Source organism: Choloepus didactylus, chromosome 4 (assembly GCF_015220235.1).
Source record: "Choloepus didactylus isolate mChoDid1 chromosome 4, mChoDid1.pri, whole genome shotgun sequence".
Classification (NCBI taxonomy): domain Eukaryota; kingdom Metazoa; phylum Chordata; class Mammalia; order Pilosa; family Megalonychidae; genus Choloepus; species Choloepus didactylus.
Window position 1 is genome coordinate 59,935,536 of NC_051310.1, and position 18,975 is coordinate 59,954,510.

At 32.3% G+C, this 18,975-nt stretch overlaps 1 protein-coding gene across 2 annotated transcripts in view; it reads right to left on the bottom strand.

Annotated features, from left to right (window-relative positions):
• Positions 1–9: 9 nt before the first annotated feature.
• STYX (serine/threonine/tyrosine interacting protein) overlaps positions 10–18,975 on the bottom strand; it is a 33,149-nt gene continuing 14,183 nt past the window's right edge. Inside the window, exons 5-11 of one of the 2 annotated variants that reach the window (XM_037832695.1) lie at positions 17,464–17,524; positions 17,002–17,038; positions 16,527–16,566; positions 16,385–16,435; positions 14,880–14,952; positions 5,825–5,918; positions 10–4,173 (exon numbers count right to left, since the gene is read on the bottom strand). In XM_037832695.1, coding sequence (XP_037688623.1) covers positions 4,100–4,173; positions 5,825–5,918; positions 14,880–14,952; positions 16,385–16,435; positions 16,527–16,566; positions 17,002–17,038; positions 17,464–17,524 — 430 coding nt within the window. In that variant the 3' untranslated portion in view covers positions 10–4,099. Of the gene's footprint in view, positions 4,174–4,210; positions 5,200–5,824; positions 5,919–14,879; positions 14,953–16,384; positions 16,436–16,526; positions 16,567–17,001; positions 17,039–17,463; positions 17,525–18,975 lie in introns of those variants that run through there. The other variant, XM_037832696.1, reaches the window with a different exon arrangement.

Consider the following 18,975-nt stretch of genomic DNA (forward strand, 5'->3'; position numbering starts at 1 on the left):
TTTTTTTACGTGTTAACATCTCTGAAATGTGGACACATTTTATGATCAGTGGCTTGTCAGCAACATTTTGCCTTTTAGTGTTATCTAAAATAATGGTGTAGTAGTGATGGGATCTTTGATTTGATGATGAACAGTATGTAGGTAGCTAACACAGGAGGAAGAAGGTATTGAAAGAGCGTATTTTTTTTAATGGGCTGGAAGCTATTCTCTGGCTGACCTACCCTTTTATTTGAACGTGATTCTTACTTCCAACCCCAAATATGCATAACTAATCCTTAAAAATATACTTAAGGCTGGAATATTACATTTGCATGGACTACTGACCATAATTTTGTGTGACCACAGTTTTTTGGAGTATTCTCTAATGGGTCTCAATATCCAATGTTCATTCATCTTTCTCAATCTGTGGGAGTAAACATGGATTACTTTTACACAGAAGTTAACAATCTAAATAAAGACGTTTTGAGTCACAAGCAGTATAAATGAACTTTTCAATCTTTTTGAGGCATATTGGCACAATAGTTTAATACAATCACCAATCTTCACAAAATAATTTTAATACTTTGTGCCTGGGCTAGCAGCATTTTGCACTGTGACAATTCCTATACACACAAGCATTTATCCAAGTACAAATGTTTGTTAAAAGAGTAAATTAAGCAATTGCCTATACAAAGGTAAATAGACAATGTAGGTTATTTTGCTTCTTGAATCATTTTTGCTGCATAGTAAATTGCAATTACATGTCAGTATAATGTTACTGATCCATAGAAAACACTTTGAACTGTGAGGTATGACAACTCCCTTTGAGAGGAAGCGAATATGTAAACCTGAATATTTTTGAGTGATTTTTCCTTTCTTTTTTTTTAGCTGCCATGGATGGGTAAGACAAAAAAATCCAGCATTTGGAGACCCTAGAAACTTATTTTCTCTAATCAATAAAAAAAATAAAATCTTATAGTAATTATCAGATATTTCCTATCATTTTCTAATCGGAGCACTGATGAATGCACAAATATAAAGTAAATATTGAAGTGAAGCTAAATTTGTTATGGAATTATGGATTAAACCAGTTATTAAAGAAAAAATCCGCCAGGTAACTGCTCATTTACTTTACATCAAGTTGAGATCCTGATATATAAATCCCAACTTTATAATTCAAGACTGCAGTTAAATACTTTGATTCACTTGAGTTACCATGGTAATAAGACAATTAGAAACCTTATATTTTCTTAAAAGGGATATGCTAAACATTGTTTTGACATTACTTCTAAACTCAGATGAAGCAGAAACACCCCCCCCACCCCGAACCACAATTGATATTCAGCTCAAAAAGTTAAGTGGTTGAGTTGGTATAGCAAAAGCTATCACTGTTTTAACATTTCCACCAGAGTAGATACCAATAAACAAAGGTAACTGCTGTTCAAACATCTAACAGATGAAAAAAATTAACATGAACCAATAGATTGAAATTAAAAGGTACATATACTGCCATTCCAATTTGAATATTTTCAATAAATTATTTCCTACTTCCAAAAATAGACATTAATAATGCAGTTTTCCTATGGTTTGACACAATTTCACTTTAAGTTCTGTGCCCAGACTAAATATTTAATCTTAAGAGTGGGTGCTTTGTTATACATACATTATTCAAATACTCTAGGAAATAAATCATGATTAATTAAATTTATCCTAACTAACAAAATATATCAGTGGAAATAAATCACAGAAATGGAGCCAAGGGAAGTAAGAATAGGATGAGCTACCAGAAGAACTATGGAGTATTAGGTGAAAGTAGATCCAAAAAAAAAAAAAAAAAAAAAAAAAAAAAAAAAACACCACCACCAAACTTGCAGTGTTCCTATAAAAGAAAGAATAAACGCCATGTTTTATCCACATTAATATTGTACCAAAGATGATGGCAGTCCTTTTTCTAGTGTCGGTGAGAGACTCTCTTTAATATACAGTGCTGGGCAGGCACTTTAGTGACAACATAAAAATTACAGTGGTTAGAAAAAGTGGAAAATTACCAGTAATAAATTAATATCAATAACCAAACCTGTATTTTTGGCCAGATTACTAGAGAAGATAAGTGTATTTAAGACGCTAATAAAAAAAATCTTACTGCCTCAGTTTTAAAACCTAAATTTACATTATGAAGATTCTTTGCAGAATGAAGCATCAGAGATTATTAAATTTCAAGAGAGATCTTTGCTGAACTGTCCAATAAGTGATCTATATACCAGAAAGCATGTTATCTGGCACTTTGCTAACTGGAATATCTGAACACCCAATTAAATTGTGACTCCACTAGACCACCACACCAAATGACCTAATCACACAACAGAATACTTGACCACAATGGGATTAATGCGGTGCTGTTTTCAGGATGGTAAAATGGGGGAAGGGAAAGGAAATCAGAAGGTCACCTGGGTCAACAGGAAGTAACTCTTCATTAACAAAGCATTTTAATCCATTTCCAGTCTTTCACTATGCTGGATAAAATAGCTTTTACTATATTATTATATCACAGGAAAGCAAAGCAAGTAACTTGGTGTAATAGGTTACCTTGCATAGTACCTCTTGATACCAAGGGAATGTATAGAAATCATTCCCATCAGTAAAGCACCTCAAAAGAGGACTGAGAAAAGTGAAATACAAAGGAGTTTTGTTTGTGTTACCCTTAAGTCAACTATAAAAAGTTAAAAACACTCCACCCTCCCATCACATACTTAAAATCGTAAATGTTTTTCTTAAAACAATTTTTATACATATAAATAAAAACAAGGAGAACCAAGGATTCATAAAGTGACTTTGCTAATGCAAATTATGGGGGAAATTTGGATTAACTCAATTTAAAGAATTTATTAAAAAGCCAATTTAAAATGATAAGGTCTCCCACAAATCATTTTCTCCAATAAATGCATTTTCAGAGAAAAGCTTCTATCAGGGCTGGAACAATCTCACAGAATCATTAAGATAACATAAAATGAACATGTTCCAAATAATTTACTATGGTCTCTTCAAACTTAGTATTTTTTATTTAAACTAATCTATGGTTTAAAAACAAAGAAATTACAGAAAATCTTACTTTTCACTGTTCTGTAGATTAATTTTGGAGGTCATGAGGTTTTATCTTTTCATTTCTTAAATGATGCAAGGCACTTTTCTTTTTTGGGTTTCACATAGGGGAAAAAAACCAATAGTGGTAAATTGGTATATTCTATTTAGAACCATTTTGGACAAAACAAAAACAAAAAAACAGGTTCTCAAAAGAACCCATAATAAGTAATGCAAAAAAGGGAAGTTACTTGAGACTTCTAATGCTATCCTTTTTGAGGGAGAATCTATAGTATAAAGCAAAACATCTTCCTTTGTTCATTAAACTTTTTTTTTTAATGGAATAAACAAATTAGGAAGGTAACAAGTAAGGAAACAATAACTCGATCATTTTAAAGTAAGGAAATTGGCTAATGACGTGATTTAAAGACTATTAATGAAGGACCAAGAAGAGCTTAGAAAAATAAAAGGACAATTTAGGTACTGAATTATACTAAAAAAGAGAAACGTGGCATATTCCTGCATTTTGTTAATGTTTCTGTAAGAGGCTCCATCATAAAACTGAACTGTAAAATTATTTTTAAAATGTAATATATATAACACAAAATGAATTTTTAGCAAACTTTAGTAAACTCTTTTGTTATAAATTACCCAAATTTTATAAACAAATCCCCCCTAACTTGCATTTTGTTTAAAGTAATAACTTTATATCATACAAATAAATTTCAAGTATGAAAAGTGCATTATTGCAATAATACCTCTTTGCAAGTCCAAAATTCTTGGTTTATAATAAAACTGTAAAATGAAAAATAAAAAAAAAACAAAAAGGAGTAAAACCATCAGTGCCATCTATTGCAGAAGTCCAACATCTTCTTAAAATGTTGCTCAACAAGTTGCAGAGAAACACGTCTGGAAGCAACATTTAATTGAAAAGAAACTACTTTTTTTTTTTTTATACAATTTTACATTATTATTGTCTCTAGTATTTTCTCCTTCCCAAATAGAAATTCAATTCACATCTTCTATAATGGTTACTCTTGAGTCAGCCATTCTGTGCAGTTGCCACTTGCATGTTTCCAAAATCATCATCTTCTTCATGTGTTCTCTTCAAACTGCCTAAAGGTTATCGCATGAACATAACATGAGAATTTAAACAAATTTGTTAAAATGTCACAGCTAATAAAAATTTGTTTTTCAAGTGTTGCCATGCATACATATACTATGAAAATTCCATGATTGAATTTTAAGCAACTTTAGTAAATTTTTTTGTTATAAAATACCTATTTAACTTTATACCTTCATCACAGGGTGCATTTTTCTTCCTGAGAATTGAGTGGTATCTTAAGTATTGCATATAATAAACATTAATTTTTAAAATAAGAGTTTGAAAACAGAATTTCTAAAAAAGATAATACATAAATATTTAGTTGCCAAGTTTGTGCTTTTTAGGCATGAACATGACTTAGACATAAAAGTTAAGCAATTAATTTAATATTTGTAGGGCTTTATGGGAGCTTCAAATGACTAGAAGTTGAAGGAAGAGAGTTAATCATGAAGTCTTTTTGAGGAGGTGACATGAACTAAGTTTTAAAGAATAGGGAGACTGGATGTGATGTATTCTAGGTTGAGGAAAGAAGACATACACAGGAAACTAGCAGTTCAGTTTTTCTGGACTGAAATACATAAAAGGGAACAGTGAGATACACAATAGAAAGATCTGAGGGGCCTTTAATTACCACCTATAATACCCTACATTTTTTTTTTTTCTGTAGAAATGAAGCCAAAAGGGAAAATAAGCCTGGCCACAATGTACAGAATATGGACCAAATAACAAGAGTTTAGCTAGAAGACTAATACATGGACCTGAACTAGACTGAGATTAAGGGTAATATAAAAGAGGGAAAGAATTTTAAAGATAATGAGGAAACAGGTCCTACAGAATTTGGAAACTGAATAGAGGTAGCAAAGGAAAGAAAGAGTCAATGACAACTGGAGAAGTTGAGCCATAGGGATGGATACACAGCATTATCATTACAGGCCTGATTTGTGGGTCAGATCATCTGTGCTCAACTTCCAAAGCCAACACTAATTAGATACGCAAACTGTTTTTCCTACCTTATGAGGCAGTTGGTTCAAGTAAGACTGAAATGAAATGTAGGAGAGAAAGGCCATAAATATATGAATCCCGTGAGTGTTGTAGTAGAGTAAAAAGAAAGGGAATAAACAAGGGTAGCAAGGTGCTGGAGAAGGAAGGAGGAAGTTAAAAGGTTTTGAGAGCATGCTTGGGTCATTAAGTTTGAGAAGGTGGGGGGCACTAATGAAATAGGGAGAAAGGATTGGAATATTGACAGCAAGATAAAAACTGATAGCTCAGGGTAGTCACCCTACTTTAAACATGACTTTATTTATTAATCTCCCTTTATTATTTTTAAATTTTCCTTTATTTTTAATAAGATCATCTTTGTAACATACTGCTTGGGAGACAAACTAAATCAAAGATAAATTTGCTCTTCCAATCAGCATATGCTAAAATTAACTAGGCACAGTGATATACACACAGCAGAAGCTCAAAATAATACATATTTATTCATTACAAAATTAGTCCTTTTGAAACTGTTCTATTAATTGAACGTTTACCCTAAATTTTCTAAAAAACTAATTTAAACTGTTCAATATAATTTGTAGCAAATCAAAAATGCTTCTTTTCCCCACCTTTCATGCCATCACCTTTCTCCCTAATCTTTCTCCAAAAAGAAAAAATCCTTACCTGTGGTACCGGAATGGACAGATAATGACCTTTCTATTTGTAGTGGTGACATCATCTGTATTGTTAATTTTGCTAGGTAGATGGCTTCATATTCCTAAAAAAAGATTTTAATTAACTTCAATATACATTTAAATTCTTGGATACCCAAAGCAATGATTTATGTGTACAGCATTGGTAGTTGTAGTTTACACTGAAAAATATGTTGCCATATTGTAGTAACAGAAACACAAGCTTAAAGGTTCTGTCTCATAAATTCACAGCTACTGTTGACTATAAATCAAGTTAGGCCAACAGCTTGCACTAGGATATCAAACACTGAACTGCCAAGTCAGTATGTGCTCTCTGCCACTGGGGAGTTAGCTATATGGTCTCTGGTTTCATCTGCTAAGACAACTCAACAAAACAAAACAAAAACCTCTGAAGTGGCAATCTCATAAAATGACTGTAAGAACAGAATGAGATTAAACTTCAGTAAGAATAAAATGCTATACAGTTGTAAAATTTTTAAAAATCAGATTAATAAGGCATTTAATGGATTCAAGTATATACTGCTTTTCTAATTCCTTAAAATAGTCTTATACTATAAAATAAAGGCATTTCTATCACTTTCTCTTTCTGAAAACAAGAAATAGAAAACTCCTTATTTGATCAAACTAAGAAACATCCATAACCTCAAATATGAGAAGAATAAGGAGAAAAGTAAGGAAGTGTTTATTGAATAAGAGGGAGGAAAAGAGTCATGATTGGGAAGGGCAAAGAGGTTTTTGGGGTCTTAGCAAATATTCAATTTCTCGATCTGGGTCATGTTTACATGTATTTATTTATATTTTACTAATTTTTCTATGTATCTTATATTTCAAAACATATTTTAAAAAATGGAATCAGATTAAGATAGGCACAGAATATACATGCCTCTGCAGCTATCAGGCAGAGTGGGTACAGTTCAGAGTTCCCCAAGGAAGATGGTAGATCCAAGGATAAAACCAAGAAGCCCTTACGTGGTACAACAAAGTCAGGAAGTATGAGTGGACTGTGGGAGGAAGCAGGAAGTAAGGAAAATGTAACGACTCATACCTGTTACTTTTGCAAGAAGCAGGCTATAAATGCAGTAAGGTGGAGAAACTGGTTTTATGCAGCCAAGCATCTGTTGATCTTGGTCAGCTGAAAGTAAAGCTAAACCAGTAATTCTCAACCCTGGCTATACTTGACAATTACCTGAGGAGCTTTAAAAAAATTTGCCCAAGTCCCACCACCCAGTGTTTATCAACCTAAATAAAATAAACCTGTGACATGAGGATTTGCTTCATACTACCTGGGTAAAGCCATACAACCAGGGGAAAGTGTTGGTGAAAAAAAGCGTTTCAAGAAAGTGGGGAAAATTCAAGCCGTTCTTCTGCCTTTCCGAACCATTTCCCTGTCCCCTTTCTATATAACTTTATTCTTGGGCAAATAGCTGATCTAAGATGAATATCGCCAATTTAAAGATGAACAATAATAAAAAGGAACCAGCATAGGTCTTTTACAAAGATGTTGCAAGAAGGAAAAAAAACAAAACAAAACAGGAAAGCAACATTATAATCAAAAGGCATATAAAGAAAACCACATGAAAATTATACCAGGAAAGCATAAGAAATTTATGAACTAATAATTCTCCGTGAAAGCAAAGAATTGATTTCAAAGAAGAGAAAAAAAGACATGGATTTCAGTGGCTAAGAGAATTCAAATAGAGTAAAGAGGCCATCCTGGAAGTTACTCCTATGTAAGCTACACCTAGATATGCCAAATGACCACAGTATGATAAGCCCAAGTCAACAGTAGTCTCGAAAACCCTAAAGAATACCTGGATGCCTATCTGAGACTCTATAATTTCACTCACCAAATTTATTCTTCAGAAACTTAAATCCTCCAGAGAACTCCTATGCCAGCTTCGTCCCCAAACCCAGAGGCAATAGCCTCTTCAAGAACATGAACCAGATGTGTCCCCTTTTCTCATAAACTCGACCCCTTTTCTACATATACAAGTTAGGGTGGTCACTGCCCTAGACATCCCTGAAGATTGGTAAAGTGATTAAATTAGAGGAAGGGGTACCCAATAGATAAGATGGAATTTAACAAAGGATTATGAATTCAGTATCTCTACGTAATTTTCTTTTTCTTAGTGTTGCTAGTGTATTAGAATAGCTAAAAGGAAAGAATTGAAATGGTGGAACTATAACCCATAGCATCCTTTGAAATTTGTTCTATACTTGTTAAATTATAATTTGAAAGCTATCATTTTTTGTATATATATCTCACAATAAGGAAATAATTGAAACTATGGTACTGTAATTCATAACAACTTTGGAATCTTCCTATATATATATATAAAACTACTTGTTAAATCATACTTTAACTTTTCTTTTTGTACATATGTTATATTTCACAATAAGGAAATAACTGAAACTGGGGAACTGTAACCCATAATATTCTTTGAAATTTGTTCTCTAACTACTTGTTAACCTGCACTTAGAAAGTTATCACTTCTATGCATATGTTATATTCTACAATAATAAAAATAAAAGACTCATGGAAAAAATCTGACAACAGAATGAGATGACATATCAACTATCAGAGCTCAACAAAGAAATGGAAGAGAGAAAAAGAAAACCACAGAAATAATGAACAGGAATCAACAAACAAGAGAACAGACTATATCAAGCAATTCTCAGGCAAGATCAATATCCCCTCTTCTCCTTGAATTGTTCCAATTAGCACACAATTGTTATGCTTCCTCCCATTTAAAAAAAAAAAAGCAAAAACTCTCTTAATCCTATTTCTCCCTCCAGCTACAGTTTCATTCCCATTCTCCTCTTAAATGCAAAATTCCTACAATTATCTACTCCTGCTGCTCAAATTCCTCTCTTCCCGTTTTCCCTTAAACTCTCTGCAATTTTGGCAATTCTCCTCTCCACAAAATCCCTCAAGGACATCAATGGACCTTATGTCCCTAATCTAATGTCAATTCTCAGCTTGTATATTATTTAACCTATCATCAGCTTTTGACACAATTGATCATTCACTCCTTCAAACATTTTCTTCACTTAACTTCCCAGACACCACACCATGCTGATTTTCCTCCTACCTCACTGGCCATTCCTGAACAGTCTCCTTTGTTAATTTCTCCTTATCTCCAGAACCTGTACACGTTGGAGTGCATTAAGGTTCAGTCTTTGAAATTCTCTAGCCACACTCATTCATCTAGTGATCTCATATAGTCTCAGGACTTTCAGTAACATCAGTATATTGACAACCCCTAGATTTCTAGCCTGGTTCTTTCTCTACCACTTTAGTTTAAACCAGTATTCTCTCTTGACTGGATTATTGCAGTAGCCTCCCAACTGGTTTACTTGCTTCTGTCCTTGGCCCCAATTCTACCTACAGTCTACACTCAACCCAAAAGTCAGAGTTATTCTGTTATAAGAAGTCCTTCCTATGCTGAAAATAAAAGCCAAACGCCTTACTTATAATGGTCCATGAGGGCCTATACATGTGGCCCATTATCTCTCAAATTTCATCCCCTACTATCCCATTTGCTTATTCTGTTACACCTGCAAGGAACTCACAATTCCTTGCCTCAAGACACTTGCACTTATTATTTTCTCCGCCTAGAAACTCTTCTTCAAATGTCCGCATGGCTTGTTTCCTGAATTACTCCAGGTCTTTGTTCAAATATCACTTGCTCAATTGGCCTTCTCTCATCAAAAAGGGCAATCCGTGTCCCACACTCCCTTACAGGGCCTTCTTTTTCTCCGGAGACTCATTTACGATATTTTACTTTGTTTACTGTCTGATTCACCCACTAGAATAAGTTTCACAAGAAGTGGGAGTTTAGTCTATTTTGTTCTCTGCTTTACTGCCAGTGTCTAGAACAGTGCCAAATAAATATTTGATGAAACAATATAGCATAGGACATGGAAGACTAGTTTGAGAGAAAAATCAGAAAAAAAGAAAGAGAAAAGAACAAAGTTGCAAACAATTACAGTGAAAAATGGCAAATACGTGGAACAAAGGGGGAACCAACATAAACTGTATCCCTGGGGGAAAAAACAAGCAAGTGATACAGAAAAACAAAAAGTCAAATATTAACAGAAGAAATGTTCCTTATACACAAGAGAATGCTTGAATCTGCCTCCCACCTCCCCACAAATCAAATCATCTAAGGGGAAAATAAAAAAATTAGCTGTTCTCATACTTCTCTAGGGTAATAGTTAATATCAGAATTGTATGCAACGCCATGAGGGAAAAATATTAAACAAAAGCTTTATTTCCAGCCAATTAAATCAAACATAAGGGCAATAGACACAAATATTTTCCAACATGCAAGGACTTAGGGAATATAAGTTTCCATGAACTCTTCTTGAAAATAATGCTAAAAGGCAAACTTCTGGAGATAAATAAAGAAACTGGGGTAGATAAGAATCCTATTTAAACGTAAAATGAAGGAGGAACAACTAGGAAATATGATTATAGTATAGAATATAAATGTTATATAGGAAGAAGTTTAAGTAGATGATTCGACATTGGTGAATACTATTTAAAGCTGTTAAGTAACAGAAGATATTTGTAAAGGTGTAAGAGATAAGAGATAACCCCTAGAAGAACTAAGACTAAACAACTTAAAACAGGTAGTAGAAGGGAGAAAGGAATGAAGGAGAGGTATATAATTTTTTTTCATCTTTCCTAATGGGGAATCAAGAGATAGCTATTTAAATGTGATAACTCAAGAAACATTTCAATACATACTATAAAGTTATAAATGTATTCATTAAAACTAAAATCATCACTCCTTGTCCTTTTGGCTAAAATCAAGTTTAGAAGTAAAAGCAATTTATAAACTGTTGAATTATCAAAACAATATAAACGTTTTGAAAAAAATTATGAACTTTATAGCAAAAGGTTAAAAAAAAGGATGCATTTTAAACAGAAAGCACAACAAAAAATAAAATGATACAAGACAAAAGTATATCTGCCATTTTCAGTAACTGAAAGTGGAATAATTCACCTATTAAAGAAAACATGCTGATATTGGAGCAAATAGCAAAACTCAACCACAGGTCATATTCACAAAATGCATCTAAAAAAAAGTGATGTGAGAGAAAGAAAAGTAATAAGAAAACTAACAGAAGGCAAATGCAAACAAATAATAAGGTAGAGTTAGCAATATTAATATAAAAGAATGCTAATTTCAAGGTAAAATAATTAAGTGAAAAAAACAAAACAAAACAAAACCACACACAAACTACAATGAAGATCTAACTTGAATTTTTATACACCAAATAATGCAGCACCAAAATCTGCAAAGAAACCTACAGGAAATAAAGGAAAAATAAACAGAAAAAAACAATGTGGTAATAGGAGATTTCAATTCACCTCTCTCAGCCTGACAGATCAAGTAGACAAATATATCAACCTTTATTTCCTAGAAACAGAAAATACATCTTCTTTTCAAGTACCCAGGAAATATTCATAAAAACAACTATATATTAGACCACAAAGAAAACATCAAAAAATTCAAGGAGTAAAAAGGATTATACACCACTCTCTGATCACAATGCAATAAAACTAAGCATGAACAAAAATAGAAAATTAAAAACCTTTTCACCTACACATTTAAAAAAATCTGTCAAACACATTTGGGATAAAATATAAAAAACTGAAATAGAATATCGAGCTATAACAACAAAAATACTACATATCAGAACATGTAGTTCTTGTAGGATATGGATAAAGCGATGCTAAGAGGATACTTCTTAGCCTTGAATTCTTGTAAGAATGAAAAGAAACTAAGCTTTCAACTCAAGATATTCAAAAAAAGAACAGCAACAAAAACAAAATCCAAGGAAAGCAAAAAAGCAAGCAGAAATTAGAATAAAGAAAAATGATAAGAACAAGATTTTAAAAAGGGGGAAAAAAGCAGAAACACATTTAGAAACAAGAATGTAAAAAAAACCCCACAATATCAGATATAACTACACTATCAAAAGATATATTAAATAATATAAGATATTATTTTTCCTTAATTTGATGCAGAAGTTTACAATATGTTTATATAGGAGTTTACAAAACCATCCAAAGTGAGCCCAGCATCATCAGAATACCAGACCAATCTACCAAATGAAGAAAGTTGTCCAAGAATTAGCCTACCCTCAAAATATATGAAAGAATAAAATAACTGAATTAAATAAACATCAAAGTCAGGTGATTTCACAGGTACTATACACCAAAACATCAAGGAGCAGGTAACTCCAATCTAATTTAAATTATTCCAGAGCATATATAGAGAAGGAACGCTTCCATTTCAAAAATTAGAACACTGTGACAAGACACCAAAACCAGAAGAAAAAAAAAATTACAAACCAATATCACTTATTCAGTTGATTCTAAAATCCTGAAAACACATTAGCAAGAAGAATCGCTCAATACATTAAGATGACAGCATATCATAACAAAGTGGGATCTATTCCTGGGTGAAAAGATGATTCAATATTAAAAAAATAATATAATATGATCCAATGACTCTATCCATCAAATCAATGGTTCAAAGGAGTAAAATTACATATTCATTTTGTGGTGGTTCAGGAGTTGTATATACCCCTGAAAAACACGATCTAAACTTAATCCATTCCTGTGGGTATGAACCCACTGGTAAGACCTTTTGATGAGGTTACTTCAGTTAAAGTGTGGCCCACCCCAACCAGGATGGGTCTTAATCCTGTTACCAGAGTCCTTTATAAGCAGAATGAAACCCAGACAGATAGAGAAAGCCAGGGGAAGCAAGAAGCTGAAGGTCAAGGAACCAGAAGAGAAGGGAAAGAGACCAGGAGAGGCTGCCATGTGCACTGCCATGTGACAGAGGACCCAGGACTGAGGCTTGCCAGCAGCCAGCCCTAGAGCGCCAGTCTTCAAGCATCACCTTTATTTGTACTGTTTCCTAGCTTCAAAACTATGAGCTAATAAATTCCCATTGTTTAACCCACCCCATTGCATGGTATTTGCATGAGTATCCAAGGAAATGAAAACACATTCTGTAAACATTAAAAAAAATAAATTAAAAGCAGCAGCTTAAAAACCACCATACATTCCTGATAGAAACTCTTAACATAAGAATAAATGGACGTTAACACACACACACACACACACAGGTGAATTCACATTAAAATTAAAACTAAGGTTAAGTATGACCACTACCCAGCACTGTTACTTGTCATTGTTTTGATCCAATGAACATATAAGGAGAAGGAAATAAATAAAAGTTAATTAGAAAGGTGGCAAAATTATCACAAGGAGATGAAAAGTTTTATAGAAAATGAGATGAAAAGATAAGAGATTCAATGGGAAAATTTAACAGAATCAATAAGAATAAGGCTGTCGACTGCAAAATTAAAACAGAAAAATCAATAGCTTTCCAAAATATAAATAACCAATTAGACAAAACACCAGAAAAAAAACCAATCTCATTTATAATGGGAACAAAAGATAAAATACCCAGGAATAAATTCAGTAAGAAATGCATACATTCTATACAAAAAATTTTAAAATGCTAAAGGATATAAAAGTTGACTTACTTAAGAATAGAGCACATTCTTAGGTAGGAAGATAGGAAGACTCTAAATTAAAATGCCTACAGGACTCCAGTAAAGTTCATACCAAAAAATAAATATAAGAACTCACCAGAAAAACTCTAGAAAAGAACATCAGTGAGGGGATCTTGAGCCATACCATAAACTGTTAATATAGATTTACAGTATTTAAAACTGTTTGGTACAGGTGCAACAATAAATCAGTGGCACAGAATACAAGGTCCAGAAATAGACTGAAGCATAGACCAGAATTTGGTATATAATAAAAATGGTATTTCAGGCCAGTGGGGCAAAGACCAACAACCTGACAGAAAAATGGGCAAAGAATACTAACAATCAGTTCTTGGAAAAAGAAACACAGAGACTCAAACATGGGGGAAAAGGTCCAACCTCATATTAAAACTATAATGAGTTGCCATTCTACTACCACCAGGGCAATGATAAAAATTTTAATACAGCATTTTTGGCTGCTGATATTGGCTAGCGTAAGGGGAAACAGGAATTCCTTGTTTTCTGATGGTGGAAGTTTACATTCTTTCAACCTACTTAGTAGCAATTTGGCAATATCTTATCAAATTTCAAATGCGCTCTGACCCAGCAATTCTACTTTGATAATTATCTTACATGTATTTACACATGTACACAAAGGTGTACCTGCCAGGAAATTCTTTACAGTCTGTCTATAATAATAAAAGGCTAGAAACACTGTAAATGTCCATTAATAAGGAACTGGTCATATGTTAAGCAGGAAAAACTACATGTGATGTTATAGAATGATCTTCAAGATACACTATTGAGACTTAATTTCCATTGTAGCATCCTAGGCATTGCTGAATTTTATTTTTTTTAACCATGAGTACATATATTATTCTTTCAAATATAAAAATTAAGTTTAAAAAGAATGCTTTCACACAACATAGTGAAAGGCAAAGAAATTTCAAATCAAAGCTAGTTGGTTTTGTATTCTACAATATAATTATAAAGAATTAATAAAAGAAACATTTTGGGCTGAAAACAGATACCATGGTTTCTTTTGAATGAAGTAATCATGTCCTCTATTTTAAAGTTTGGTAACTAAAACAACACATTTTGTAATGCTCTTGGCGTCTCAATGTGAGATTTATTCCTGCATAAGTGGATGGAATTAGACAGAGCACATTCTCTACCCTATGATTTTCCTTCTTAGAAAAAAATTGAAAAACCTGTCTAAGCAGATAATCCAGAGGTTTATGTGTTTTTTAGTGCATATGCCCAGCATTAACAAAACTTGAAATCAACATGGAAAAGATATAGAATAGGGAAACCTGCTATATGTAGTACACAAAGAATCATAGCAATTTTAAGTATATACGAAGTAAATTCTATACTTAGTTTATACAGGCATAAGATTTTAACTGTTCTACTTTCTGAATGACTTAATGAGAAGGAGATATTACCTGAAGTTGATGGACGAATCCAGCATTAGGATTAATACAAAATCTTCTTTCTTGAACATAAGCAAATGCATCTCTGACAGAAAATTAATGACATGAATTGTTTCATGAATTAATTTCAATTCTTCCAGAATGAATTTACTCAGAATAGGGACTACATAGGAAATTATAGCCATACAACTACTGTTAGAGGGTTAGTGAGTTATAGTGGAAAAATCAGCAGTATGGTGAGACTGAGTATCATACTTCCTCTGCTTACTGGCTGTCCTAGGGAAAGTTGCTTAACTTTTCTAAGCTTTATTTTTCTCATCTGTAAAATGTGCATTATAATAATACCTATCTCAGAGGGCTGTTGTGAGGATGGGAGATAATAAGTGTAAGCCTCTTGTATAAAACCTGCCACATAGTACATGCTCAAAATACTATCATTGGTTAACTGGTTCAATTAAATAAACAAAGCATTTGTATTCAAATAATAGACTTTTAAGAACTGCTATTTTTAAGCAAAATTTTTCATTATCATTTAAACATAGAGGACACTAAAACCAAACAAGTGTATGAATGTCTACTATGTGTCAGATCCGTGGATCCAATGGGAAGAGTGATGGGGAACAAAGGATGCAGAGACTGACAAGAGTCATGTCATGCAAAGTTTCATTAGCCATGTTAGGAATTATTAAGGAACAGAAATCTTTATGAGCTTTTGGGGTAAGCTCATTATACAATGAGATCTATCTTTTTAAAAGATCATTCCATCTATAGTGTGGAGAACAGAACAGAACAGACTGGAAAAAGAACAGATGGTGTAATGAAGAGGGAGATAAGGAGAAAGACAAGATTTTTAGGAGATGCAAATGTGATTTGGTAATGGATCAGTTTGGAAAATGGGGGAGTAAAAGAGGTGGTAGTGTCAATGATTATTACAAGATTTCTAACTGATGCAATCAGACACAATGAAAAAGGAAATGCTGTACACTAGACAGGTTTCTGTTTTGTTTGGGGGAAAGATGCTAATGAGCACCCTCTCTTTTTAAAAAAATTATGTGATATGCCTGGAAAAGATGATTTTGGATATGAAAGACTACACGGTGGGAATAGAGGCTACAAACAAAACCCAGATAAATTTTTATCCCACTACACTCACAGGAAAACATAACAAATTAGCCTTCTAAAACCAAGGCAAGCAACTAACATTTGTGTTCAAGAGTTTGTAAGCTCAGACTAACCAATTTCCTAATGGTAGGTAAGTAGTTTTTCATGGGTTATTCCATCTATCTATCATGTTACCTTGGCTTTTAAAAATAACAATAGTTAACACTAGCCCCATAAAATCACAAAAATGTTAGCCTAAGCAGATCTATTCAAGGAAGACAAACTATAAAGATTGTTTGTCTTTACAGTTTGGATGGATATGAGGGCCTGCCCAATCAAACATGAGATGATATAATCATGAGAATATTAACTTCAGACTTCCAAATCATCTCTATTAAGAGGAATGTAACTCTTACCTGTACTTCATTCCAAATGTTTCCATAATGTACGCAATAACAAAGGCAGCACTGAAGAAGGGGAAAATTTTTTTCAGAAAAAACAGAAAACACAACTCATTACTTAAAGCTAGAGAATGAAAGACTATCTCGAACTTCATACCTCCTAGAGATCCCTGCATTTCCATGGACAAGAACTTTTCCTGAAAAACAAGAAATAGTTATTTTGATAGAAAAACACCTGTTTCAACAGCTAAAATATACTGAAACCATACATTAAGCCACAGTAAAATAACTCTTTCCTTAAACATTTACTATCACAAACACACTACTTGCATATTTAACTTTCAAATCTTTAAAATTTATTTACATTAACTGTGTAAAGAATTACAACAGCCTTTTAGGTTAAAGAGATTTAAAGCTGACAGAGAATTTGAAAACAATTTTCTAGGGATATTTAAGAAAGCCTACCCAAATGAAACAAGTAGTTGGGATAATAAAAATTTGGGAATATTCTATTACATATCATTACAACATCCATTTCCTTCATTTCAGACTAATACAAATTAAAAAAATTATGGTAACAAATAATCTCCTGAAAATAAGCTAATTAGCTAAATAAAGGAAATATTATTTACCTCCAGTTTGTAAGCTCCCATCAATAAATTCTTTAGTCTGAAAGCAAAAAGACAATGGCTTATAAGAAAACATGGGGATCAACATAAGCATAAAATACAGTGAAACAAAATATATGGAAGATTAGTAAGAAATTTACTAATTTATAAGAATGAAAATTATCTTAATTCAAGAATTTCCAAAATGCTACAAATACAATTATTACAAGTTTAAAAAATTATACAGGAGCTAAAATTTAATCTGAATTTGAATTTAATAAATCCGAATGTGATTTCTCACATTTTTGGAGGTTACAAAAAGTTTTTACAAATAATTCATTTTCTTTAAAAATAATCCCACAATTTCAATCATAACAAACTAAAAGTAGAGGAGAGAATTATGTTTCATTAGCTTTAAGCTTTAGAATCACAATTAGGAGGTCAAATCATAAATAAATTAAATGATATTAAAATATTGATACTGACCATGGGAAAAAAACGTATTATATTTTCAACTGGATTATCTGCAATATCCAAGACTAAATATCTGAAAATAGAGTATTTTTGTGATTAGCACAATTTGAGATTAACACAATTCTCTTTACGTATAAAAAATTTAACTTGGAAAAATTTCTTGGCAACCATGAAAAGAATACAAAACAACTTTTACAAAGTATCAATACTCCCAAGAACTGGGTCATGGATTTTATGTTGCTTGAGGAAATGGCATTTAAAGTCTTAAACAGTATGTTAAGATTTCTCTGTTGTTCTAATATAAAAAATCCATCATGTTAAAATTTCCTGTTGAGGATCATCTATTTTTTAATACAACTCTAGGTAATTAACTGACTAATGAAGTTATTAAATTAATTTTTAAGGTCAATGCTGCTTAATAAGTTACAGTTTTTTAATGCTGATTTAGGTGGTAAAAAATAACTTCAATAAATTCAGGCGTTATCACAGGGAAGCTAAAGCTCAAGATCTGAGGAAAATCCAATACAAAAATCACAAGGATTCTAACAGTGACTTTATTATAAAGTGATTAGGTAGAACTAGATGTTATACAAAATACTGCTTTGGGGGAAAAAAAAAGTTAAATCAGAGTCAAACTAAAACATTTTACTGCATGTCAAGAACTACTTGTAGAACTATTAATCTATAAGAAGTCTGTATTCTAAAGTCTAAGAAGAAAGGGTCCTTCCAGTAGGACACAGAACCTGTACTCAGAACATTAATAACTAAAAACAAAAATTCTATGCAAATTAGAAATGTATAGTATTGCATTTTAAAATACAACATTCTTGTTTTCCTTAGTATACATAAGTCTGTATGTGTGTACCGATATATACACAACAGAGATTTAGAAGGAAATATACCAAAATGTTAAAGTGTTTTCTCTGGATTGTGGAATTATGGATGATTTAAAAATATTTTTTTCTTGGTTTCATTCCATATTTCCAAAATATCCATAAAGAACAAGTATTTCTTTTATAGTTAGAAAAAAAAATCAATATATTTAAATTACCCTATAGACATTTCTTTTTTTAAAAAACCTAATTTTTATTACTGAAAAATGCATGTGGTAGAATATTCTAACAGTATAAAAGTATACACAATTTCCTTTCTCAGAAGCAACCACTATGAATTTTGTCTATTACTCCAGAACTTTTCTATGCATATACAAGAATATATATACCTAAAGTATCTGTATATATTTTAAAAAAACACATTTTAAGTATACACATGGTTGTGCAACCTGCTTTGTTCATGTAATGAATCTTGGAGATCAGTCCATATCAATATACACTGATATGCTTCATGCTTTTTCATGGTTACATACACTATTACAAAACAAATAAGAGCATTAAAATACTTTTAATATGTTTTTATGTAGATGAACAATATCTCTAGGAAGATATTCAAGGAAGAATTAACAGCTGCCTTTCAGGAGAGAAGCAGGGTGGCTAGGTTTAGAGGAGGAAAAAGACTTCCATTATA